At 39.4% G+C, this 27,981-nt stretch overlaps 2 protein-coding genes across 8 annotated transcripts in view; both read left to right on the top strand.

Annotated features, from left to right (window-relative positions):
* Window positions 1–45: 45 nt before the first annotated feature.
* TLR1 (toll like receptor 1) overlaps window positions 46–27,981 on the top strand; it is a 43,811-nt gene continuing 15,875 nt past the window's right edge. Inside the window, exon 1 of one of the 4 annotated variants that reach the window (XM_073805155.1) lies at window positions 46–266. The gene's annotated coding sequence lies outside the window, so the exon portion shown is untranslated. Of the gene's footprint in view, window positions 272–9,893; window positions 9,979–27,981 lie in introns of those variants that run through there. The other 3 variants (XM_033856927.2, XM_033856930.2, XM_033856928.2) reach the window with 3 other exon arrangements.
* On the top strand, window positions 139–27,007 carry TLR6 (toll like receptor 6). Of its 4 annotated transcripts, none has more exons than XM_073805152.1 (2): window positions 139–271; window positions 24,082–27,007. In XM_073805152.1, the coding sequence occupies exon 2, from the start codon at window positions 24,151–24,153 to the stop codon at window positions 26,542–26,544; it is 2,394 nt and encodes a 797-aa protein (XP_073661253.1). In that variant the 5' UTR covers window positions 139–271; window positions 24,082–24,150; the 3' UTR covers window positions 26,545–27,007. The 4 variants fall into 4 exon arrangements, 3 of the variants coding, with proteins under 3 accessions (XP_073661253.1, XP_019783907.2, XP_019783906.2); XM_019928348.3 differs by lacking the exon at window positions 139–271 and adding an exon at window positions 9,894–9,978; XM_019928347.3 differs by lacking the exon at window positions 139–271 and adding an exon at window positions 17,984–22,327.

Raw genomic sequence — 27,981 nt, 5'->3', positions numbered from 1 at the left:
CGACAGGGCCCCGCCCCCCGTGACCCCGCCCCAGCCCAGAGCGCGGCGGAAGTCCCGGGCACCTCTTTCCTCAGGCTGCGGGGGTCGCGGGCGCGCTTCAGACCAAGCTTGGGGAACTGGGCTTTTGTGGCTTTGCGCCTCCGGGTGAACTGGAGGGGCGCCCACCCCCACCCAGGGCGGGACTCGGGGTTCTCCGGATCCCTTTCCTTCCTTTAAAAGCGCCCAGGAAACACCGCAGACAGTTTCACCGAGAAGGGGCCGCTCAAGTTCAGTAAGAGTTTGCGATCCCCTGGTGGTGCTTTAAACAGCTTTGTCTTACTCTGTTTGTGGGAGTGTAATTTGATTTAAAACCAATCAACCGAATAAAAATACTTTCTAGAAGGCCAGTTTAGAAATGCGGATCAAAATTCAAATGTATTAGCTTTGGCCCAGGAATTCCACATCTGCGAATTGTACTAAGTAAACAGTCAAATGTACAAATATGTATGTCCAAGGATGTTTATTGTGGTTGTTTATGCCGGGGAAAATAACGCGGAAATAATCTGTCCCCCAGTAAAAAGATTGGTGAAGTAAACTATGGTAACTTAAAACAATCGGACATGCTGTAGTCATTAACTATAACTGTACGTCCAATTTGTTGATATGGAAGGAAGGCGGGCCATAGCCGAATATTAAGTTGAGAGCAAGGGAAGCTTACAAAAGTGTGTATATAGTATAAGCCTATTCTTGTGAATATGTATGTGTATTGTAATTTTTTGTATAAAGTTTAAGGAAAATTTAATTTTAAAAACAGTGATTCTTTCTGAGTTCTGCCATTGTGAGTGTTAGCAAATTGTATTCCAGGTGTGACAGGTGTGTTTTGGTGTACCACAGACACAAACACCATTGCCTGTGACTTCTGTGCCTGCCTAGGGCATAGCAAATACCTTTGCCACACCTGCCCCTCCTTGCCCTGCTGAAAGGCAACAGCCCTATCAGGCATTCCTCCCTTTGTGTTTTTTTTTTTTTTTTTGCGGTACGCGAGCCTCTCACTGTTGTGGCCTCTCCCATTGCGGAGCATAGGCTCCATCTAGATGGGCAGGCTCAGCGGCCATGGCTCCCGGGCCCAGCCGCTCTGCGGCATGTGGGATCTTCCCGGACCGGGGCATGAACCCGTGTCCCCTGCATCGGCAGGCGGACTCTCAACCACTGTGCCACCAGGGAAACCCCCTCCCCTTGTTTTTAAATTTAATTTAAATTTTATATTGGAGTACAGTTGATTAACAATGTTGTGTTAGTTTCAGTTGTACATATACATGTATCTATTCTTTTTCAAATTCTTTTCCCATTTAGGTTATTACAGAATATTGAGCAGAGTTCCCTGTGCTATGCAGTAGGTCCTTGCTGGTTATCTATTTTAAATATAGCAGTGTGTACATGTCAATCCCAAACTCCTAATGTATCTCCCACCACTCTTCCCCCCTGGTAACCATAAGTTCGTTCTCTAAGTCTGTGAGTCTGTTTCTGTTTTGTAAATAACTTCACTTGTATCATTTTTTTTAAGATTCCATATATAAGCAATATCATATCTGTCTTTCTCTTCCTTCACTTAGTATGATAATCTCCAGGTCCATCCATGTTGCTGCAAATGGCATTATTTCATTCTTTTTAATGGCTGAGTAATATTCCATTGTATATATGTACCACATCTTCTTTATCCATTCATCTGTTGATGGACATTTGGGTTGTTTCCATGTCTTGGCTCTTGTAAATAATGTTGCTATGAACATTGGGGTGCATGTATTTTTTTTGAATTAGAGTTTTCTATGAATATATGCAAAAGAATGGGATTGCTGGATCATATGGTAACTCTATTTTTAGTTTTTTAAGGAACCTCCATACTGTTTTCCATAGTGGCTGCACCAATTTACATTCCCACTAACAGTGTAGAAGGGTTCCCTTTTATCCACACCCTCTCCAGCATTTATTATCTTTAGATTTTTAACACCATTCTGACTGGTGTGAGGTGATATCTCATTGTAGTTTTGATTTGCATTTCTCTAATAATTAGTGATGTTGAGCATCTTTTCATGTGCCTCTTGGTCATCTGTATGTCTTCTTTGGAGAAATGTCTATTTAGGTCTTCTGCTAAGTTTTTGACTGGGTTGTTTGTTTTTTTGATATTGAGGCACATGAACTGTTTGTAAATTTTGGAGACTAGTCCCTTGTTGGTTGTATCATTTGCACATATTTTCTCCCATTCTGTGGGTTGTCTTTTCATTTTGTTTATGGTTTCCTTTGCTGTGCAAAAGCTTTTGAGTTTAACTAGTTCCCATTTGTTTATTTTTGTTTTTATTTCCATTACTCTAGGAGATGGCTTGAAAAAGATATTGCTGCAATTTATGTCAAAGTGTTCTGCCTATGTTTTCCTCTAAGAGTTTTATAGTATCTGGCCTTACATTTAGGTTTTTAATCCATTTTGAGCTTATTTTTGTGTATGGTGTTAAAGAATGTTCTAATTTCTTTTTTTATTTTACATGTAGCTGTTCAATTTTCCCAGCACCATTTATTGAAGAGACTGTCTTTCCTCCATTGTATAGTCTTTCCTCCTTTGTTGTAGATTAATTGGCCATAGGTGAGTGGGTTTATTACTGGGCTTTCTATCCTGTTCCATTGATGTATATTTCTGTTTTTGTGCCAGTACCATACTGTTTTGATGACTATAGCTTTGTAGTATAGTCTGAAGTCAGGGAGCCTAATTCCTCCAGCTCCGTTTATCTTTCTCAAAATTGCTTTGGCTATTCAGGGCCTTCTGTGTCTCCATACAAATTTTAAAAAATTTTTGTTCTAGATCTGTGAAAAATGCCATTGGTAATTTTATAGGGATAATATTGAATCTGTAGATTGCCTTGGATAGTATAGTCATTTTGACAATATTGATTCTTCCAATCAATGGTATATACAACATGGTATATCTTTCTATCTGTTTGTGTCATCTTCGATTTCTTTCATCAGTTTTATAGTTTTAGGAGTACAGGTCTTTTGTCTCCTTAGGTAGGTTTATCCAGTTTTCTTTCTCCTTTGACCGAAACTGTATCTTTACAATAAGAAACTATCAATCAAGCAACAGGTTTTGTTGCCAACTGCTAATTATGCCCTTTTACTCAAATGTTGCTGCTTCAAGCCCACCTGGTTTATTTCAAAACTTTAATTTTTGGCAATGTAAGCAATTTTTATTTAAAAAACTCAGGAGTAGTTAAAATATATAGAAAACTAGAGAATAATATTGAGCCAGGCTGGGACCTGGGACCTGGGACCCTTTCCTGCACTGCTTGTACCTGGACACATGTCTCCTCAAGCAACAGAATACAAAGAAACTATGAGGGACTAAAGATAGCTGCATGCATGTGCAGTTGGGGCAAAATATGAACAATAAGATACAAAAAAGCCAAAACCCAACTGCCACTTTTGAAGTGCCAGGAGCAAAAGCAGGGTCCTGAGCATGATCCCTGCATGCAGCACCACCAAGGGGGTAGGCAAATGACCTAAGCCACCCTCCAGCCCAACCCACCAATCTGCCCTCACCCTCACCCCATTTAAGGGACCAGCTCACCCACCTTGGGGCTCGAGCAAGGGCACCTGTTACTTGTTTTCAATCCCTCGTGCTGCAGCACGAGTCCCCATAAAGCCTTGCCTGAATTCCTCGTCTGGTCTCTTAGCAATTTCTATTGATTAAAGAGTCCAAGAACCCAGGTTGGGAAAAATATGACAAATACTTATGTGTGTGAGGAAAAGTAGAGAATGGTATGAAAATATGTAGATTTAACAAATCTTATTTTTTGCCACATTTATTTTAGAACCTTCTTTTAAAAAGAAAAAAGTTACAGATATGTTTGAACCCTGTTCCTCCTGGTCTCCACCTTCTCCAGAGGTAACGGTAACGAGTGTCCTGAGGTTGTTGTGCATCCTTCCCACCCATAGTTCTATTACATTTGGCTGCACATATCCTCATTCATCAACACTATATAAAATTGTTTTTCAGTGTTTTAAAATGTTATAAATAACATCCTGTACACTTATTTACTCAACATTATATTTTTGAGAATCATTCATATTCATACATGTAGCTCCAGTACATGCATTTTTAAGTCTTCATGGGATTCCATTGTATGAATGTGCCACATATATCCATTCCCCACACAATGGACATTTAGTGTGTTTCATGTTTCACTATTACATGTTGTTACATGTGCTGAATGCCAATATAGTGCTATCTACTATATTGCATATAGAGCTGCTATGGTCAACTTTGTATATGTTTTCTTGTATCCCAGGCTAGAAATGGAATAGCCAGTTGACCATCACTAGATATTATGAAATCGTTCTACACTGTGGTCCCAACCATTCATTAAACAAAATTTTTTTTTATTTTTTTAATTTTTTCTTTGCTGTACGCGGGCCTGTCACTGTTGTGGCCCCTCCCGTTGCGGAGCACAGGCTCCGGACGCGCAGGCTCAGTGGCCATGGCTCACGGGCCCAGCCGCTCTGCAGCATGTGGGATCTTCTCGGACCGGGGCACGAACCCGTGTCCCCTGCATCGGCAGGTGGACTCTCAACCACTGCACCACCAGGGAAGCCCCTAAACAAAATTTTTTTGAGAGTGCGCTACGTACCTAAAACTGATCTAGGTACTAAGGATGATATAAGGAGCAGAGCAAAGTCCTGCCCTCCAAGAATTTATATTCTGTCACAAGGCAGATAGATCCTAACTAGATAATGTGCAAGGTGGTGGAATAAAGCAGAATATAGTCTATAGGGTCTAGGGAATGATGGGTGGGAGCAGCTGTGGTCAGGGAAGGCCCTGCAGATAAAGCGACACTTCAGTGTAGACTTTAAGGAAGTGAGGGAGTGAACAACGGCGATATGTGGGGACAGTTTCAGGCAGGGGGAACAGCAGGAGCAGTGTGGGAGCATGCTTGGTGTGCTCACAGCATGGTAAGATGGCCAGTGTGGCTGGAGCAGAGGGAGGATGGGGCAGAGCGGAAGGAAATGAGGCCACAGAGGCACTGAAGACTGAGAGATGGGGCAGACCAGGCAGTGCCTTGCAAACCATGGTAGGGATTTGGCTTATGCTTTGAGTGGCAAGGGAATCCTTACAGCTTTTGAGTAGGAGTGTGCCATGATTTTAATTGGGTTGGGATGGGGTTGGGGGGGATGGAGGGAAAGGTAGAGCCAGATAGACCAATTAGGGGTCCACTGCAGTTACCCACGTGAGGGAATTGATGGTTTGGCCACGTGGGAGTGGTAGAGGGCCTGAGAGCGGTTTTGCTTGTGGATATAATTTAAAGAAAAACTCAACAAAATTTGCTCATGGATTGGGTGTGGAGTTTGAGCGAAAAGAAAGAAGTCTCAAATTACTCCAAGGAATTTAGCCTGCAAGAATAGAAGTATCATTTACTGAGATGAGGAAGGATGCAAAAGGGACAGGTTTGGGGTTTGAGGTAGATGGTGGATGGACCTAGAGATTATCATACTAAGTGAAGTAAGTTAGAAAGAGAAGAACAGATACCATATGATATCACTTATATGTGGCATCTAAAATATGATACAGATGAACTTATTTATGAAACAGAAACAGACTCACAGACACAGAAAACAAATTTATGTTACCAAAGGGGAAAGGGGGTGGGGGAGGGATAAATTAGGAGTTATATAAAATAGGTAAACAACAAGTCCTACTGTATAGCACAGGGAACTGTATTCATTATCCTGTAATAAACCATAATGGAAAAGAATATGAAAAAGAATATATATATATATATATATATAGAGAGAGAGAGAGAGAGAGAGAGAGAGAGAGAGAGGGAGAGAGAGAGAGGATTTGAGAAGATGGGAGGAGAATAATTGCAGTTAGTGAGTAAAACAACTTTTTCAAGGATTTTTAGTGCAAAGAGGAGCAGAGAGGAAGAGGTTGTGGGTTCAGAGGAGGGTTTTGTTTTTTACTATGAGAGAAATTGTACCATTATATGCTAATTGGAATCATACATCAGAGCAAAAAAAAATGATGATGCAATGTAGAGAGGATAATTGTAAAGGGATTTCCTTGAGTAGATAAGCAGGAGTGAGGTTCAGTGCTTAATGGGGAGGAATTGGCTCGACACAGAGAGTTCATTCAGGAGAACAGAGGAAAGCACAGATAGAACAGGGACAAGTAGGCACTAGTAGAATTTTGGAGGGAAGATGTGGAAATGCTCTTCTGGCTGCATTTATTTTCTTCCTGAAAAATGAAGCATCAGCAGCTGAAAGTGAGGAAGGAAAGGAGGTGTTGGAAGCATAAGAGGAGGATGTGTATGACAGTGAGAGTGAATGGGCTAAGGAAGGGGAGCAAAAAGGATAGTAGAATGGCTTCTCCCTCTTGAGGTTGGGATCCAGTCATGAATTTCAAGTGAGACAGTCAACATAGGTGTGTATTTTCTCCAACTATGTTCAGCTGGTCAGGCTCAATATAGTCCAGTGGCGAGTTGGATTTAACCTGGGTTGAGGAGAGAGGAGTAAGGTAGCTGAGGGTGAATTCAGAGAGATGATCAAAAGGGTGGACCATGATCTTTCAGTCCAGTGCAATGGGACTGAGGAATTGATGGCATCTGAGAGAAAGAGTTAGAGGCGCTAGTTGAAAAGCGGGATGCTGGCAAGAGAGGTTATGGAGAGAGCACAGCCATTGGTAATAATAATATGTAGGGTACAATAAGGGAATGCATGGCTGAGGTAGGTTTCAGGACAAGCTCATTAGAAGAGAGAATATCAAAGAACTAAGAAGCCAGGGGAATGAAAGAATCTCTACATAGCTACTGAAATCACTAGAATTATGACAGTGGTGGTGTTAGACTCAGACAGTGAATGGTGCAAAAATACTCAATGAATGAGGGAGTGATGGGCCTGTGGATGACTGCAACCAGGAGGGGTAGGTTTCAAGGGCTGGAGGGAAGAACAGTGATCTGGAAGTAGCAGTGAGAGTCAGGGAAACCTACATCACCTCCAGGCCCTGAGGTGTGAGGAAAAGAGGGACCACTGGAGACCACTAGGGACCACAAGAGGGAGCGGTGTTCAGGATGGCGTTTAGGTCTCAGGGCGCCCTGATCCTCACTGGGTTGGAGTGGAATCACCTGAAGAGCTTTCAAAATAATACTGATGTCTGGCCCCATCCTGGACTATTTAAGTCAGAATCTCTGGACATGTGTAAGAGGTCCTGTTTCCTCACATTGTGACCAACACTTGCTATCATTAGATGTTTTAATTTTTGTCCATCCCAGGGGTATACAATGGTGTCTCCTGGTTGTCTTAATGTTATCCTGTTATCCATTTGATTATATCCTTTGCTAATTCCTACCCCCACCCCCATTGGGTTTGTTAGCCATTTTATTAATGATTTGTAGGAATTCTTTATATATTTCAGATATTAATCCTTTTGTGGTTATATGTGTTACAAGTATCTTCTGGAATGTGTTTTGTTTTTTCTTTTTAATTCAGCGGAAGATTTTGGTATTAATATTTAATATCTAAGTTATCAATTTCATTTCTAGTGGTTTGTATATTTTATGATGCTGATCATTTTTATATAACTTGTTTCAAACCTATTCGTAGGCAATTGATTTTTTAATTGATTTTCCAGGGAAAGAGAAGTTTTTTTAAAGAACAAAAATCATTAAAGTAATGTCTTGCTTCTGTTTGTATGGGGACAGTATATTTGCTGGCTTTAGACTATTTTACTTATCCCACTATAATGCTATTTTATTTTTTAAAAATAAAAGTAATGCATGTACATAGTAAAAAAAAAAAAAAATCAAACAGGACAAAAGAGCATAAAATGATGAGTAAAAATATCTCCCTCCCTTGGTTCTTTGGCTCAAAGGTAACAGTTTCTTAAGTATCCCCTCAGAAAAAAAGATTTTTATGCAGATGTCAGCATAAGTATGTAGACCCTTGTGTTAGATGCCTGTGGCTGCCATAACAAATTCCCACAAATCAGGTGGCTTAGAACAAGAGAAATTTATTCTCTTACACTTTTGGAGGCTGGAAGTCCAAAATCAAGGTGCTGGCAGGGCTGCTAGGTACTGGTGATTCCGGGCATTCCTTGGCTTGTGGCTGCAGAATTCCAACCTCTGCCTCTGTTTTCACCTGGCCTGTTCCTTTCTCTGTGTGTGTGTGTCTCTCCTCTGTGTGTGCCTTACTCCTGGCAAGAAGATAACCTGTGCAGGTGTCTGAGGGACCGGATTTTATGCAAATGCTGAAACACTCTCCATACTCTTCTGCCCTTTGCTTTTCTTCATTTCATAGTCTGTCCACCTCAGCATAAAAAATGTGAGGCTTGCATAGAATTCTAAAACTCCTTACTATAATGACTTGTCTTCTATGGAAATCACTATTCCAGACACTTTTTATTTATTATCTTCCCAAAAAAGTCACAAGCACTCCCATTTTGTGGATGAATAAATGGAGTCTTTGAGGTTAAGCCACGTGCCCAAGGCCATACAGCTAGGACATGGCATTTGGAGGACTTCTGCCCAGCACTGTCTGTTTGTTTGTTCCACTGCCATGCCATCTTGCATATTACCTGATTTTTGTGGGTTTTCTCATCTCCTTAAAGACATTTCTCAGAATTCTAACAGCCTCAACAAGAATAGCCTCTTTGTTCCCGAAAACCAGCATTATTGTGCAATACCCTAATGAGCGTTTGTGACCAAATGCTCATAAACATTTTGTCACTGTGTGATGTGACCAAATCTGCAGCCATGTATGTGTGCTTATTTCTTAAAGACTTTGGCTCAGTGTTGTTTGAAATTCCCTCAAACCCATAGCTGGTTCCTTTCTCTTCTGCCTGTTTCACAAAGCTGGTTTCCCAGGGTCACAGGCACCCACTCCACTCTAGCCGTCTCCTCTGCTCATTCAGCAGAGATCCAGCCACTGCTTGTTGACCCTCCCCAGGCCTGTGAAGGCTTCCTGTTATGTTTGATGAGTAAGAATGTATAGTAAGAAGTTGGCCTTTCCTTCCCCGTGAAAGCAGAAGTGATTCTAACCCTGATGTCCAACTTTGTCGTGGGTCAGACTGTACAGTCTTAACTTGTTTTTTTAACGATGAAATAATGCCAAACAGTGGGATTAATTATAGAATGATTATTTAACTCATATGTTCAGTTCTTTACAGAACCTCAGTTAAGGGAAAGTCTTGGGAACAGGGTATCCTGGCTGCCTGAAGTATCTGGTTAATCAGACATCCTCTTTTTGTATCATCAAGCTTTGTTGATATTGTTCTAAAATTATTCTAAATGGCCTTTAGAAAATTGATTTTTAATTAGTCTTGCAGGATCTCAGTGGCATTTATTATTTTAGAATTAAAAATGAAAACATCTAACAATACCAAATGTTGGTCAGAACATGGAGAAACAGGATGTAATTTCCCCCGGATGTGGTAACTACTAAACTTTCCTTAAAAGTTGATTTTTTAAAAACCAATTCTTGAACCTAAGTTCATTTTATTTTAAAGTATCCCATCCAGCTAAAATAATGCTTCAAAACTGATTGATCATGGTAGTTACAATTATATTGAAAATATTAAAAATGGTGATAAAACAGGCAAAGTTCAATAACTTTCCATTGTGGTGACAATTTAACATTCAGACTGCAAACTTTTACAGATAAATATCACCTTAGAAAAACATTTTTCTTCATACTGAAATTGTCATAAGCTGTGTCATCATATGAATTAAGAAATTTGATTACTGTTTTAATCTGTAGCCCAGAAAACCCTACTGACCACATGCTTTGCTCAGGACCTTTGAAGGGGAAATTCATGTGCAGGGGTAATTCCAGTAATGTCCGACAGGTGGCGCAAACCGTCTTTATGGTATTGCTTTACTTGAACTAAGGACTTGCATTTTGTCAAGCACTTATTTTTCCGTGCATTTAGAAGTTATTTTCCCTTCTTCTGAGAAAGAAATCTTGGTAAGTAAGAAGCCTTTGTGGCTTTTTCAAATTATGGAATAATTACTTCAAATAAGCAAGAAAATGCTAACGATTGTATAGGAAATAGGTAAAGTTTCTTTTAAGTTTTTGCAAAATGATTTTAAGGTGGTTTTTTTTTAATGTTGCAAGCGTTCTTTTTATTAGACAAGAAAGATAAAGATATGGCTATCTTGAAAGATATAAAAATAGCTAGCACTTGTCATAGTTAAGGAAAAAACTAACTGATGTTATTTCTTCTGTTTTTGTCTACTACATTTTTTCTTTTCACCTTTCCCTATTTCCTTGTTTTCAGTAAGGTTTACAGTTGTTTCTGCCGCTGATATGGCGCCTATCACATGTTATGTATTTTTACCACAGACGTGAGTGTTTGATCCTTCCTGTCACATGGTTCTATAATTGTTTATTTGTGTCTGTCACTAATTTATAAGCTTTTGAAAGCAGGGATTATGCCTTTGCTATTCGTATTTATATCCCCAGCACTGGACGTCTGGGGCAGTTCTGGCACATAGTACACTCTGAATAAACATTTATTAAATGGAGGAAGTGGCGGGGACTAGCCCAGAACTTGCCTTTTTCAACATTCTCACCTAAACTTTGACAAATAAAATAGTATTTCTCTTGCATATTTGTTGATTTGATTATGGAATTGCACGTTTTACCGGTCTTTCCTTTTTCGTAGTTTTTATTTTCATAGCTCCTATCCATCATTTTCTTTCTTTCTTTTTTTCTTTTTCTTTTTTTTTTTTTTTTTGCGGTACGCGGGCCTCTCACTGTTGTGGCCTCTCCCGTTGCGGAGCACAGGCTCCGGATGCACAGGCTCAGCGGCCATGGCTCACGGGCTCAGCCGCTCCGCGGCATGTGGGATCTTCCCAGACCGGGGCACAAACCCGTGTCACCTGCATCGGCAGGCGGACTCTCAACCACTGTGCCACCAGGAAAGCCCCCTTTTTTTTCATTTTCTTTCTTGATATAGAGCTTCTTCCCTCTGTCTCCCCCACCCACACCTTTCATTTGATGCATTAAAGAAAAAAAACAAAACAAAAAACCTTTTACCTTTTATCTCTTACACTTCCTTTAAAAAAAAAAAGTTGTGACCTCTGTAATCTTCCGCTCTCTCGTCTCCGTTTTCCCCCCCTCCATATTTTTTTTTTTCTTAAATAGAGAAGCTCCTGGCTTAAATGTAAACACTAGGAAACGCTTGAGGACATAAATGATCGGGGAGGAATATTTGTGTTTTGGAGGCAGGGTGATATACAGGAAGCTTATCAACTTCCCTATGTAGTGGCTAAGTTTCAGTCCCCTGAACACAGACACCATCCAGAGACCTCTGAGTGGGTTCTCACTCACGGATGTCAATTGTCTGTCACGTGGAAGAAGCTCTCCCTCTCTCTCTCTCCACACAAATGCAAGTGTATTATATTTCTTTAAATATAGATAATTTTATATTAGCTATATTTCCAGACAAGCCTTTCAACTTATAAAACATGTTCAAAATTAGAAATTTTGGAAATATAAATTCATCTATGAGTTAGAGATCTAGAGATAACCAGTTAGCATTTTGTATATTTCTTTCCATTCTTTTTTTCCCCTAGGCTTTTTGTACATGTCAGGTTTTAATCATATTTAACAAAACTAGAGTCCTACTGCACACACGATTTTGTATTCTTTTGTCCACTTAACATTATGTCATAGAAATTTTTTTTCCGAAGTGCAGTATTTGAGGCTGCATGCTATTCCGTGGTATGGGTGTACCATAACTGATTAAACAATTTTCTCTACTAGTCATTATGATTTTTTTCAATTTTTCATCTTCATGAGCAACCTCATAGTAATATTTTTATGTGTATTCCTTTAGAAGAAAATTCTGAGAAGTGGAATTGCTAAAATAAGGGTAAGCATATTTTTAAGGAATTTATACATGGGACCAAATTGCCTTTCACAAATGTACTAATTTTTCATTCCTGCCAGCAGTAAGTGAGAGTTCTTATTTTAGTCCCACCTGCCAACACTGGGTACTATATTTTTGAATTTTCCCAATTTGGTAGGTGAAAATAATCATGCCTTTAAAAAAATATTTAAGAAAAAAATTCCCATTTGATTCACTTTATCTTTTTATACTTAAATATCTTAAATTATAGGCGTGCTAATAATTCACCTCTAAATGCTTCATTCTGTATTTCTAAAAAAAGTACATTTTCCTAACATAGCCAAATAACATTATCAAAAATTAACATTTATTTCTTAATAGAATCTAATACCTGGTCCCTCTTAAAATCCTTTCTCCCCTTGATACTCAAGTAACGTTTACAGCAGTTCTGTCTAAGTTGAGATTCAGTCCAATATCACAAGTTTCATTTAGATATTATACACTATTTTGATTTAATATGATTTTTATGTGACTGGATGTTATTCATATTATTGACTATTGATTTTGGGGGGATAAATTTTCTGAGCAAATCACGTGATCTACTTAATTTTAAATGTCCAAAATTTGAAAAATATAGGTAACAACTAAAAGGAAAATAACCCCTCCGCTTAAAATTTTACCAGATAGAGATCATCACTGTTAATATCTTGGTATGTATCTTATTAATTTTTCCATATGCATGTGTACATATTAACTGCTGCACATTTTATAAATAAGCTACTTTTTGTCACATATATATAGTGAGCAATTTTCCATGGAATTAGATTTTCATTATTTTTAAAGGCCACACAGTAATATTTAATTATATGGAGATACCATAATTTATTTGAACAATCTGCTATTTTTGGACAGATTTCTTTTTAAAAAAATATTTTTGTACTGGCCCCTTTATTGTACTCTTTTACTGGTTCTAACAGTTTTTTAATTACTTCTCTTGGATTTTCCACATTGACAATCACATAATCTAAAAATAATGATAATTTTATTTCCTCCATTCCAATATTTCTGTCTCTCATTTTCACCCCTTACTTACAATGACTAGAACTTCTAGAACAGTGTTAAATAATAGTGGGCATCCTTGATATTGACTTTCATGGAAATGCTTTGGGGGTGGGATATTGGTTTAAGTCAGATACTTGATATATTCTTTATCAAGTTTTTTTTTTTTTTTTTTTTTCGGTACGCGGGCCTCTCACTGTTGTGGCCTCTCCCGTTGCGGAGCACAGGCTCCGAACGCGCAGGCTCAGCGGCCACGGCTCACGGGCCCAGCCGCTCCGCAGCATGTGGGATCTTCCCGGACCGGGGCACAAACCCGCGTCCCGTCCATCGGCAGGCGGACTCTCAACCACTGTGCCACCAGGGAAGCCCTATCATGTTTTAAAAGTATCTTTTAAATGTATACTTTAATTAACATGTTTTTAGTCAAAGATGAATGCTGAATTTTATCAAGTGAATTTTTAATATCTATGGAGATGCTCTTCTGTTTTTCTTTCCTTTTATCCACTGCTGTATTATTGTCATAGATTTGCTAATAATAAGTCATGCTTACAGTCCCAGAAACATCCAAATTAATCACAATGTATTATCCCTTCAGCATAGAGCAAGATTGATTAGGTTTTCTTCAATCTGATCTTCTCCCTACTACCAAATAATTGGAATTTATCTCTTTTATTTATATTTTAATAATATACATACTCTTAATTTTATAATACACATACTTAAGCTTATATTTTTCTAACAGAATCTTGAGTTAATTGGTATCTATAGCTTCTTCTCAGTCAGGCAAGGATCTTTACATGCTTTCAGTCCACTCTCTCCCTCTCCCTCCACTATCCACTAACTCCCTTGTTATCATTGGCAATTTAAATTCCAGATTGTTATTAAAATTTTTGTCATCAATCCTTATTGGGACTTAGCAATAAATTTTCTACTTTTTTTTGCAAAGTATTCCTTCTTGATTCCCAATTTTTTTTTTTTTTTTGAGTCAGTTTCTCTTTCAGAGGATAGAGTCTATCCTTTAGTAATTCATATAGTGGATCTGTCTTCCACATCTTTTAGCATTTCTTTCATATATTTAATCTCTTTGGCCTCTTGGACTGTATTTTGGGAAAATTCCTCTTCTTGGTCTTCTATCTCACTCATGCTCACATCAGCAGTGCCACTTTGCAGTTCAACTCATCCAACGAGTTTTCCATTTCAGTTATTAAGTTTTTAATTTTCATGATTCCTACTCCATTCTTTTTTAGAGTCTTACCTCTCTGAGGATCTCTATCTATTAAAATGCCTATTCTCTTTTATCTCTGTCTCCTTGGGTGTTAATGTCTGTTGTATCTTGAGTCTGGTTCCTTTCTATCACAGGGTTTGCTTTGTAAAAGTGTCATGCTTCTTGTTTGTGCAACCCAAATTGTGCTTGAGGCTCCATGTAAAACTGCTTGTTGATCTGTTTTCACAGCCTGCTTGTTGGGCGGTTAGACCAAACTAGTCTGTATTAATTCTATATTGCTGCTGTAACAAATTACCACAACTTAGAGGCTTGAAAAACACACTTTATCATCTTACAGTTCCGTAGGCTAGTAGTCCAACATAGGTCTTATTGGGTTTAAAGTGTTGGCAAGGCTGCATTGCTTCTGGAGGCTCTACAGGAGAATCCACTTACTTGCCTTTCTGAGCTTCTAGAGGCTGCTTGCATATCTTGGCTCATGGCCCTCTTCCTCAAGAAAGGTCACGTCCTTCTCATATCACATCACTCTGACCTCTTCTGCCTCCCTTTTCCACTTTTAAGGATACTTTGATTACATTGGGCCCACCTGAGTAAATTTTAAGGTCAGCTGATTAACAATCTTAATACTACCTGCAACTTTTAATCCCTTTCTCCATGTAACAGCATATTTACAAGTTCTGAGATTAGGAAGTGGACATCTCTGGGAGGCTACTATTCTGTCTATCGTAGTCCAATCTGCTTGTGGATTTCAGAGACTTCTCTTAGTTTCAGCTCCCCTAAAGACTTCCCTTTCTGCTTTTAAGTGTGTGTGTGTGTGTGTGTGTGTGTGTATTTCATTATTTTGGGGATTTAGAGCAAGAGGCGGTGGCTAGCGCATGTGCATATCACCCTGTTGACTCTCATCATTTTTAATGTTTATAATTGAAAATGTGATTTTCTTGATCCAGAACATATTTATAACATTTTAAAAAGTGATCTTAAAAGTTTATTTTGTAGTCAGAAATACGACTTTATGAATTTCTGCTTTGGGGTATTTGTTTTAAAATTTATTTGACCTAAGAAACAATTTTAGCAAATGTTCCATGAACCCTGGCCCTTAGATATAAAATATTCTCTTTTTGTAGGGTCAAAGTTTATAAGTCTCTATTAAATCCTTTATTAATTATTTTATTCAAACCCTCCATATATGTTTATTTTTTTGCTACTTGATCTAACTAAGACCCAGAGAAATATATTACTTTCATTATCAATGTCTCCTTATGTTTTCAGCATTGTTACTTTGTAAATTTTGATGCAATGTTATTCATTGCATAGGTGTCCTTATCTGTTGTATTTTCATTGTGAGCTATTTGTTTTAACCAGTATTAAACAGTAGCTTCTCTTATTCTCATTGCCCAATTCTCTGATACTTTGACCTAATGGAGTATTATACATACAAACTGCAATTTCTGATGAATACACTTGCTAAAGTTCTTATTTCTGCCCCATTTACAAGTATTGTTGTATGTCTTACACCATTCAGAATGAAATATACCCCCTCAAATCCCTCCTTACCTCTTGCCCAGTTCTTTTTATTTTTCAGCGTTATTGAGATATAATTGGCATACAACACTGTGTAAGTCTAAGGTCTACAATGTGACAATTTGATACATGTATATTGCAAAATGATTACCACAATAAGGTTTGTTATCCACATCCATCACACACACCTTTTTGTGTGTGTGTGGTAATAATATGTATGATCTACTCTCTTAGCAATTTTCAAGTATATTATACAGTCTTGTTAACTGTAGTCCTCAGGCTGCATATTGGATCCCTAGACCCCATTCATCTTACATCTGGAAGCTTGTAGCCTTTGACTAACATCTCCCCATTTCCTCTGTTTCCTGGCCACTAACTTTCTATTCTCTGTTCTATGAGTTTGGCTTTTTTAGATCCCACATATAAGTGAGATTATACAGTATTTGTCTTTCTCTGACTGACTTACTTTCACTTAGCATAATGCCCTCAAGATCCACTCATGTTGTCACAAATGGCAGTATTTCCTTCTTTTTATGGCTGCATAATATTCCACTGTGTGTCTGCACCACATTTTCTTTACCCATTCACCTGCTGATAGACACTTAGGTTGTTTCCATGTCTTGGCTATTGGGAATAATGCTGGAATGAACATGGGGGTGCACTATCTTTGAGATAGTTATTTCATTTCCTTCAGATAAATACCAATAAGTGGGATTACTAGATCACATGGTAGTTCTATTTTTGATTTTTTGAGGGACCTCCATACTGTTTTCCATAGTGGCTGCACCAATTTACATTCCCACCAACAGTGCACAAGGGTTCCCTTTTCTCCACATCCTTGCCAACATTTGTTATCTCTTGTCTTTTTGAGAATAACCATTCTAATAGGTGTGAGGTGATATCTCATTGTGATTTTGATTTGCATTTCCCTGATGATTCGTGATGTTGAGCATTTCTTCATGTACCTGTTGGCCATCTGTATATCTTCTTTGGAAAAAATGTCTATTTAGGTCTTCTGCCCATTTTAAAATAAAATTATTTAAGTTTTTGTTTTGTTTTCACTATTGAGTTGTATGAGTTCCTTACATATTTTGGATATTAACCCCTTACCAGATAAAATGGTTTATATTTTCTCCTATTCTGTTGGTGATTTTTCATTTTGTTGATTGTTTCTGTTGCTGTGCATGAGGATTTTTAGTTTGATGTAGCCTCATTTGTTTATTTTTGCATTTGTTGCCAGATCCAAAAAAAATCATTTCCAAGACCAAAGTCAGGGAGCTTTTCTCCTACTAGTTTTTCTAGGAGTTTTATGGTTTCAGATCTTACAGTTAAGTCTTTAATCCATTTGGAGTAAATTTTTGTGAGTGGGGTAAGACACAGGTTCAATTGCATTCTTTTGCATATGCTTATCCACTTTTCCAAACACCATTTATTGGAGAGATAACCCTTTCCACATTGAGTCTTCTTGACTCTCTTGCCAAATATTAGTTGACCATTTATGTGTGAGCTTAGTTCTCAGCTCTTGATTTTGCTCCATTGGTCTGTGTGTCTGTTTTTATGCTAAATTTATACTGTTTTGATTACTATAGCTTTGTAATATGTTTTGAAACCAGGAAGTGTGATGCCTCAAGCCTGTCTCAGGCTTGTTTGGCTATTCAGGGTCTTTTGTGGCTCCATATGAATTTTAGGATTTTTTTTTTCATTTCTGTGGAAAATGCCTTTGGAATTTGTTAGGGATTGCACTGAATCTATAGATGGCTTTGGGTGGTGTGGACATTTTAACAATATTAAGTCTTCTAATCCATGAACATGGCATATCTTTCCATTTATTTGTGTCTTCTTCAATTTCTTTCATCAATTCCTTATAGTTTTCAGTGTACAGGTCTTTCACCTCCTTGGTTAAATTTATTATTTTTCTTGCATTTGTAAATGGGATTGTTTTATTTCTTTTTCATATAGTTTGTTGTTAGCATATAGAAACACAACTAATTTTGTATGTTGGTTTTGTATCCTGCAACTTACTGAATTTGTTTATTCTAACAGCTTTTTGGTGGAATCTTTAGGATTCTCTACATATAAAATCATATCATTTGCAAACAGAGATAATTTTACTTCTTATTTTCCAATTTGGACACCTTTATTTCTTTTTCTTGCCTAATTGCCCTGGCTAGGACTTTCAGTACTGTGTTGAATAGGAGTGGTGATAGTGCTTCTTGCTCAGTTCTTACCTGATAATGTCCATCACTGACTAGGTGTAGAAATCTTGGAGAGCTGGGGGGGGGGGGTGGTCTGTAGAAGGAAAACTCAGTATTCTGACCTACTAACATCAGTAGCATTGGGGTAAAAGAAATGCTACTTAATTGCCTGGTTGTTACTTATCCTTGGTGTTTGAATCAGAGACAAACAGGTAGAGGGACAAAATTCTTTCCTACCTTTTAGAAGGGAATCTGTTTTCCTGAAACAAAGCTTGAGTATGCCAGGTTTTCCTTAATACAGCTCCAGATATTTCTTCATGAGTGTAAATACTTTTGGATCCGGCCATTAATTTTCCATCCTTCTTTGGTTTTTGTGACAAGGTGGGTTTTTGAGAGTTTCTGTGTTTTCTGGGTGTTTTGATGGGCAGATGGGAAATGCTTTATTGGAGGAGCTGGGAGGGACTTTTAACTACTATATGCCATTTTGTAATGAAATTTCCCCAACCCAGAAGAGTTTTTACTCTTCCAAAGTATGACTAGTTAAAACTATTCATCTCTTAACTATTTTGCTATTTCCGTGTGCCCTCAAGTGATGAACAGTGGATCCTTTTGTTAATAAAACTGAACAACAACAAGTAGTCAAAATCTGTTCTCAGTTATTCCTGCTACACAGGACACTGTTGCCTGCTCTTGTCCCCTGGGGCCTCCTAGATGCTTTTTTGTGGAGATCAGATCCTAAATGGGGTTGAGCAAACCTCGAAGTTCTAGCCCTTTGTCTTGGTAGCAGATATTGAGTCCATGGGTGCATACACCTGCCTCCTCCCCTCAGCCAGGTAATCTTTTCTCATTCACTCAGCATCATTGTCCTGAGAGGCAATGTCTTGTAATCCATTGTAGTACAGTGAGACTTTCTGGGCTCTGGGAAGACTTTTGTCTTACATACAGCAGCTTTATCCTGAAGTGCCTTCCAATTTCTTTAGTGCACTTTTTAATATTTCTCCATCTTCTCCTGTTTTATCAGTGTGTCAACTGTAGGAACTTGATGATTTCAGATTATCAAGTGCCGAATCCTGCCTCTCTGAATTTGTTGCTTCTGGTCTAATGTGAAAGGGAAAAACGTATTTCCATGTTTATGAGAATTGTGTCCAAAAATGAGATCCTGCAACTAAAAAAAAAATCCTGTGACTGGAAAGAGCAGAGTATATGTGTTATCTCAACGGACCCTCACCAGTCTGTGAAGCACTTCTAACCTCTGCCTATAGGTGGTTCCAGGCAGATGTGGTATGGACACTCCAATGTAGGTGCAGGAGGCTGCCCTGTGACCATCACAGCTGCCACTGCTGCTCTCAGGATGCTGCTGAGGGAATTAGGTGGCTGTGGATCCTGGTGTGTCCTGGCCAGCTTTTGTTCCCTGCTGGGGCTCATAGATGTTTTTCTGTGCAGATCAGAGCTGAAGTGGCGTAGACTCACGAATGTGTGTCTGAATTTCTGGGACTGGCTTCTTGCTTGACCTTTTGCACAATTTTAGTTCCACCCCTTTGTCTCAGTCACAAGCATGATGTCTGTGGGCTGGTGAATCTGCTTCCACCTCACAATGGTCATCAATGCCCGGCTTGGCCTGTATTAATCATATCTTCTCAAATGGCTCCATGAACGGTAGTATCCTCTCTGCCAGCCCAGCTACAGCTGGTTTTGTTGAGGTCCAATTCATGGAGGTAAAGAGTATAAGTAGTTCTTCCTTGTAACACAAACTTGGCCTCATTCCTATCCTCATCTACCCTCACAAGAGGATTTATCCCCTGTCTTATGCCATAGAGATTTAGCCATCAAGCTACAGGGAGATGGGCCTTCCAACCAGGCCTCAGGGACTTGTCAACCACCTTCCTCCCCATCCTTTTCATCTCATGTTGTTTTGGCCAAATTGAGTTGAGGATCTGAAGGTCTAGCCTACTGCTGGCATGACTCTGCAGTGCCCACCAGGAGGCCCTCTCAGGCTCATCTGAACATTCAGACGCACAAGTGCTAATAGGCCACACTTGGTCCCAGTTTACTCAGGAAGATACAGGAGAGGAAATAGAGCTCAGGTTTCCTACTTGGTATTTATAGTTCATACGCAGTCCTTTCAGCCTGGATGCTATTTACCGTTCAATGGTCATTTTTAAAAAAATAAATTTATTTATTTGTTTTTATTTTTGGCTGTGTTGGGTCTTTGTTGCTGTGCACGGGCTTTCTCTAGTTGTGGTGAGCTGGGCTACTCTTTGTTGTGGTGCGTGGGCTTCTTATTGCGTTGGCTTCTCTCATTGTGGAGCACAGGCTCTAGGCGCGTGGGCTTCAGTAGTTGTGGCGCGCGGGCTTAGATGCTCCACGGCATGTGGGCTATTCCCAGACAAGGGATCGAACCCATGTTCCCTGCATTTGCAGGCGGATTCTTAACCACTGCACCACCAGGGAAGCCCCTCAATGGTCACTTTTATCATAAGTGATTCTTCCTGATAACACAGCTGACATTCTCCCTGTATCAGGTTTCCAGAAAAGAGTTAGATCAGATTAGTCCATGGAGAAGGAGAGAAATGAGTTTGTTAACCCTTCACCCATGAGGGGTCACTGGTTGCAGCAGATGGCTGAGCGTAGTACCAAATTGAATACTGGTGTAGACTCGTGAGAATGTCTTGTAGTTTTTTTTTTGTTGTTGTTTTTTGTGATACGCGGGCCTCTCACTGTTGTGGCCTCTCCCGTTGAGGAGCACAGACTCCAGATGCGCAGGCTCAGCGGCCATGGCTCACGGGCCCAGCCACTCCGAGGCATGTGGGATCTTCCTGGACCGGGGCACGAACCCGTGTCCCCTGCATTGGCAGGTGGACCCTCAACCACTGCGCCACCAGGGAAGCCCTGTCTTGTAGTTTTTGGCAATAGCTCCTTGCATACCATTTTGTACAATTTTAGATGATCAAACTGACTGACGGGTAAAACATTTTGAGGGGATAAGAGGACTGCCCTTTGAAAGAGCAATAAAGTATTCTGAGTCCAATGAAAAGAGACCGTAGTCATGTAGTTAACTTTTAAGACAGTTGATTTAAAGTTTTTGTCTAGCAAATCAATGTCTGTGCTTCCTTGGGTACCATTTCTATTGACTTTTCTTCTCCTTTTTAAAAATAGACTTTATTTATTTATTTATTTATAATTTGTTTTGTTTTGTTTTGGTTTTTTTGCGGTACGCGGGCCTCTCACCACTGTGGCCTCTCCCGTCGCGGAGCACAGGCTCCAGACGCGCAGGCCCAGCGGCCATGGCTCACGGGCCCAGCCGCTCCGTGGCATGTGGGATCCTCCCAGACCAGGGCACGAACCCGCCTCCCCTGCATCAGCAGGCGGACTCTCAACCACTGCGCCACCAGGGAAGCCCTAATAGACTTTATTTTTTAGAGCAGTTTTCGGTTTACAGAAAATTTGAGTAAATGGGCTGGAGAGTTCCCATATACTCCCTTTCCACTGCACACAATTTTCCTTATTATAACATTTTGCATTAGTGTGGTATATGTGTTATAATTGATGAACCAATAATGATATATTATTAACTAAAGTCTATACTTTACATTAGGATTCAGTCTTTGTGTTGCATAGTTCTGTAGGTTTGACAAATGCATATGGTCATATATCCACCATTACAAAATCACATGGAATAGTTTCATTACCCTAAAAGTCCTCTATACTCTGCCTATTCATCCCCCACTCCCCCAGCCTCTGTCAACCACTGATCTTTAATGTCTCTTTAGTTTTGCCTTTTCCAGAATGTCAGAGAGTTGGAATCATACAGTTGGTAGCCTTTTCTGATTGGCTTCCTCACTTAGCAATCGCATTTTGGTTCCTCCATGGCTTGACAGCTCACTCCTTTTTATTGCTGAATAATAATCCATTGGATGGATGTACCACAGCTTGTTTATCTTTTTACCTATTGAAAGACATCTTGTTGCTTTCAGTTTGGGGCAGTTATGAATAAAGCTTCTATCAACATCCACGTGCAGGTTTTTTTTTTTTTTTTTTTTGCAGTACGTGGGCCTCTCACTGTTGTGGCCTCTCCCATTGCGGAGCACAGGCTCTGGACGCGCAGGCTCAGTGGCCATGGCTCACGGACCTAGCTGCTCCATGGCATGTGGGATCTTCCCAGACTGGGGCACGAACCCGTGTCCCCTGCATCGGCAGGCGGATTCTCAACCACTGCACCACCAGGGAAACCCTCATGTGCAGGGTTTTGTGTGGATATAGATTTTCAGTTCATTTGGGTAAATATCTAGGAGTGTGATTGCTGGCTCATATGGTAAGACTATGTTTAGCTTTGTAAGAAACTGTCAGACTGTCTTCCAAAGTATCTGAACCATTTTGAATTTCAATAATGAATGAAAGTTCCAGTTGCTCCATATCCTCACCAACATTTGATGTTGTTTCAGGATTGTTTGGCCAATCTAACAGGTATGTAGTAGTTCCTCATTGTTTTAACTTGCAATTCCCTAATGACATATGGTATTGAGTATCTTTTCATGTCCTTATTTGCCATTTGTATATCTTCTTTGGTGAAATGTCTGTTCAGATCTTTTGCTCATTTTTAAATTGTGTTGTTTATTTTCCTGTTGAGCTTGAGTTCTTCATTTATTTTGGATACAAGTTCTTTAACAGATATGTGCTTTGCAAATGTTTTCTCCCAGTCTGTGGCTTGTCTTTTCATTTTCTTAATTGCAAAGCAGAAAATTTTAATTTTAATGAAGTCCAACTTAACATTTTTTTCTTTCATGGATTGTACTTTTGATGTTGTGTCTAAAAGTCATTGCCAAATTCAAGGTTACCTAGATTTTCTCCTATACTAACCTCTAGAAGTTTTATAGTTTTGTATTTTACATTTAGGTCTATGGTCCGTTTTGAGCTAGACCTTTTTTTTTTTTTTTTTTTTTTTTTGCATGTGGAATGTCTAGTTCTTCCAGCACTATTTGTTAAAAAGACTATCCTGTCTTCACTGAATTGTCTTTGCTCCCTTGTAAAAGATCAGTTGACTGTATTTGGATGGGTTTATTTTTGAGCTCGCTATGCTGGACAGTTGATCTATCTGTCCATTCTTTCACCAATACCACACTGTCTTGATTGCTATAGCTTTATGTAAGACTTGAAGTTGGGTAGTGTCAGTTCTCTAACTTTGTTCTTTTAATTTTTTTTTTCCTATGAATGAACAATACTTTTTTATTTCTCTGCATGCCTCATAGTTCTTTTACTTCAGTCAGACATTTTGAATATTATAACGTGGTAACTCTGGAAATATTAGGATGTGGTAACTCAGATTCTCCACTTTCCCAGGGTTTGTTGTTGCTGCTTGCTGTGGGATGTGGTTGTTTATCTGTTTGGTGATGTTTCTAAACTATTTTTGTAAAGACTGTATTCCTTCTTGTGTGTGGCCATTGAATTCTCTGTTCCATTGGCTTAGTGGTCAGCTAGTGGTTTGACAGAGATGTTCTTAAACATCTGGAGAAAAAAAACCAAACCAAAACAAAACAAAACAAAAAACACCTGATCTTTGCAGATTGGCTGTTTTGAAGCACTTCCTCAGTGCTTATCCAGGCTGTTTACAACTCTGCCTTAGCTTTTACTTTCTGCTTGCACAGAGCCTAAAAGCCAATCAGAGGTGAATGTTTAGGATTTTCTCAGGTCTTCTCTGAGCATGCATCCAGCCCTGGGCATGTGTATGGCCTCTAGATTACCTGGGATACATGGAGATTTCTAGAGTCTTTTTTCTCCCATGTATCTCCTTTCCCAGCTTCCTCCTTCTCTGGCTTTCTGGTGTGTCTGCTGCCTGCCCCATATCTTATCCCTTGCTCCAGGTGGCTGTGGCTAGTGTTTGTGCCTTTAAAGGTTTTCGAAACACTGTCCAGGAGGCTACTGCAGCCCTGGGAAAGTTCTGAGTTGGATGGGGTGAAACAAAGGCGCACTCCTGAGTGGACCCCTCAGAAAGCCACCAGACAGGTTATAACACACAACTACAATTCTTTGCTAACAAGGTCTGTATTGCCTTTCCTGGCACAAGCAACTTGTATAACTGGAAAAAATAACACATTAAATTATGGGGACAGAAATGATTCTGATAATGAATGAAGAACTCATTGAGATTTTGTGTTTAGTAAGCTGAGGTTTGAGAGCAGTCATACAATCTTTATACATCTTAATGTATATTATATTTCTAGAATTTGGATTCATAGCAAGATGTTCTGAAGAACAGCAACAACCCTCTAGGGGATAGCCACTTCAACATCATGACCAAAGGCAAAGAATCTGCTGTCAGAAACCTTCATTTTGTTTACATCCTGACCTTAGTATTTGGAACCATAATCCATTTCTCTGATGAAAGTGAATTTGTGGTGGACATGTCAAAAATAGGCCTTATTCGTGTTCGCAAAGACCTGCCACCAAAAACCAAAGTCTTAGATATGTCTCAAAACTACATATCTGAGCTTCACCTCTCTGACATCGGCTTTCTCTCAGGGCTGAAAGTTTTGAGACTTTCCCATAATAGAATCCAGTACCTTGATATTAGTATTTTCAAGTTCAACCAGGATTTGGAATATTTGGATTTATCTCACAATTGGTTGCAGAAGATATCCTGTCATCCGATCACTACAAGTCTCAAGCATTTAGACCTCTCATTCAATGACTTTGATGCCCTGCCCATCTGTAAGGAATTTGGCAACTTGACTCAACTGAATTTCTTAGGATTAAGTGCTACAAAGTTACAGCAATTAGATCTACTACCAATTGCTCACTTGCACCTAAGTCGCATCCTTCTGGATTTGGAAGGTTATTTTGTGAAAGAAAATGAGAAAGAAAGTCTTCAAATTCTGAATACAAAGGAACTTCACCTTGTTTTTCACCCAAATAGCTTCTTCTCTGTCCAAGTGAACATATCAGTGAATAGTTTAGGGTGGTTACAACTGACTAATATTAAATTGAATGATGACAACTGTCAAGTTTTAATTAAATTTTTGTCAGAACTCACTAGAGGGCCAACCTTACTGAATTTTACCCTAAACCATATGGAAACAACTTGGAAATGTTTGGTTGGAGTTTTTCAATTCCTTTGGCCCAAACCTGTAGAATATCTCAATATTTACAATTTAACAATAGTTGAAAGCATCAATGAAGAAGTTTTTACTTATCATGAAACAACATTGAAAGCACTGAATATAGAACATATTATAAACAGAGTTTTTATTTTTTCACAGACAGCATTATACACAGTGTTTTCTGAGATGACTGTTACGATGTTAACCATATCAGACACACCTTTTGTACACATGCTTTGTCCTCAGAAACCAAGCACATTTACATTTTTGAACTTCACCCAGAATATTTTCACAGATAGTGTTTTTCAAAATTGCCACACTTTAGTTAGATTGGAGACACTTATTCTACAAAAGAATGAATTAAAAGACCTTTTCAAAGTAGGTCTCATGACTAAGGATATGCTCTCTTTGGAAATACTGGATGTTAGCTGGAATTCTTTGGAATATGATAGACATGATGGAAATTGCACTTGGGTTGGGAGTATAGTGGTGTTAAATTTATCTTCAAATATACTTACTGACTCTGTTTTCAGATGTTTACCTCCCAGGGTCAAGGTTCTTGATCTCCACAATAACAGAATAAGGAGCATCCCTAAAGATGTCACCAGTCTAGAAACTTTGCAAGAACTCAATGTTGCTTCCAATTCTTTAGCCCACCTTCCTGGATGTGGTACCTTTAGCAGCCTTTCCGTACTGATCATTGACTATAATTCAGTCTCCAACCCATCAGCTGATTTCTTCCAGAGCTGCCAGAAGATTAGGTCCCTAAAAGCAGGGAACAATCCATTCCAATGTACATGTGAGTTAAGAGACTTTATCCGAAGTGTAGGCCAAGTATCAGGTGAAGTGGTAGAGGGTTGGCCTGATTCTTATAAGTGTGATTATCCAGAAAGCTATAAGGGAACCCCACTAAAGGACTTCCATGTATCTCCATTATCCTGCAACACAGCTCTGCTGATTGTCACCATTGGGGTCCCTGGGCTGGTATTGGCTGTTACCGTGACTGCCCTCTGTATCTACTTGGATCTGCCCTGGTATCTCAGGATGGTGTGTCAGTGGACCCAGACCCGGCGCAGGGCTAGGAATGTACCCTTAGAAGAACTCCAAAGAACTGTCCAGTTCCATGCTTTTATTTCATACAGTGAACATGATTCTGCCTGGGTGAAGAATGAGTTAATACCAAACCTAGAAAAAGAAGATATAAGAATTTGTCTCCATGAGAGAAACTTTGTTCCCGGCAAGAGCATCGTGGAAAATATCATAAACTGCATTGAGAAAAGTTACAAGTGCATCTTTGTTTTGTCTCCCAACTTTGTCCAGAGTGAGTGGTGCCATTATGAACTCTACTTTGCCCACCACAATCTCTTCCATGAAGGATCTAATAACTTAATCCTGATCTTGCTGGATCCCATTCCACAGGACAGCATTCCTGGCAAGTATCACAAGCTGAGGGCTCTCATGGCCCAGAGAACTTATTTGGAATGGCCCAAGGAGAAGAGCAAACATGGACTTTTTTGGGCTAATATTAGAGCTGCTTTTAATATTAAATTAATACTAGTCTCTGAAAATGATGATGTGAAAGCTTAAAAAGATCAGACGTCCAACTTAAGAAACCATCATTAACTTGAATTCTGATGGACACTGTGCTTTCAAGTTATTGTGTTTGCTGCCTCCATTATCTCCATGCATTCAGGAAACACTTAATGAAAACTGTGTTTCAGTTGAACTGGGAACCAGACTGGGGGCTGTGGTGGTGCTCAAACGTGCTGATGACAGGTAGCTCAGTCTCTTCTGGTTGAACCATTCCGTTTCAAATTGAAACAAGCTCTTTTGAGTAAATGCTCTCTTCTCCTTTCCCCAGAGGATTTTGTGTGAGCAGGAGTTTATGAGACTTCATGGAAGGAAAGAGTCAACCTCAGAACTGTATGCAGTGGAGTGTCCTGTGGATCCTCATCGGCCTCTGGTCGGCTCTGTTATCCTGCTCTACTTTGGGGCTGGGGGAGAAATTAGACCAGATATGGAAAATAAAGATACTTTTTTTTTTTCTTCACATCTGAGTAATAGTTTATAAAATGTTTGACTTTGCTACACAAATATGCAATTAATCATTAGCGACTCATGGCATTGGTAGTCTATGTATATAAAGGGAAATAGAGTCTTAGTCATAGGCTGTTGAGGTCAAAGACATGATTTACTGGCTTGCCAAGGAAACTCAGAGCCAGATTTATTTGTAACCAATTGAATAGGAGTTATCTGGTTGTGTTAGAATTTTGGCGAATGCCTCAAAGCTGACAAAAGGCCGTAAATATCACCACATTTTAAACAGATATTAGACACAGCCAGGCTGGAATTATAAAAAAAATAGCAGAAAGAGGTCAGTAACTATCAGTAACTATCAACTCATATTACCCATTTTCAGAAGACTGGCTTCAAAAGGGTGATTAGAGAGTCATTAAGTAGAGGTTCTAGACTTATGGGGAAATTGCTTTGGATTTCTTCCAAAGGCAAACGAGATGGGCTGTAAGCTTAGGAGAACAGTAACCTTACATCCTACTCCCAGCCTGAAAGCTTGCAGAGTAACAGGAATGCACAGGTCCAGTGAGGCAGACAGAGTATGGAGTGACAGCTCTTGGAAGAGCTGGATGAGTGTCACCTATTGGCAAACAATGCTTTACAAATATAGGTGCTTGATAAATATTTGTTGAATGAATGCATGAGTGCTTCTCACCTAGAGAATTCAGGAGGTAAGAGGGTGGCTTGGGCAGCCCGAAATAGCAGAATGAGGAAAGAAAGGAAGCAGTGATTGCAACCTACCCTTCCATTATTTGGCATGGCAGAAGTGTTGTGGATTTCCTGTGGGCCATAATGACCATGGGAAGGGTATCTGGGCTTGAGGTGTCATGATATGACCTTAGCTAATAGGGCAGCCTGTTGGGCAAAGGGACAATACTGCTAAGAGGCAAGGGGTTAGGGAGAAGAGGCGTATGACTTGGGGAGTCAGGGGGGTGCTGCAAGAGGTCAGCC

This window comes from Tursiops truncatus, chromosome 5, assembly GCF_011762595.2.
Source record: "Tursiops truncatus isolate mTurTru1 chromosome 5, mTurTru1.mat.Y, whole genome shotgun sequence".
NCBI lineage: Eukaryota > Metazoa > Chordata > Mammalia > Artiodactyla > Delphinidae > Tursiops > Tursiops truncatus.
This window is presented reverse-complemented; position numbering and strand designations above follow the sequence as displayed.

Coding starts and splice junctions, on each gene's coding strand:
- TLR6 (XM_073805152.1), top strand. CDS start 24,151: ATGACCAAAGGCAAAGAATCTGCTGTCAGAAACCTTCATTTTGTTTAC.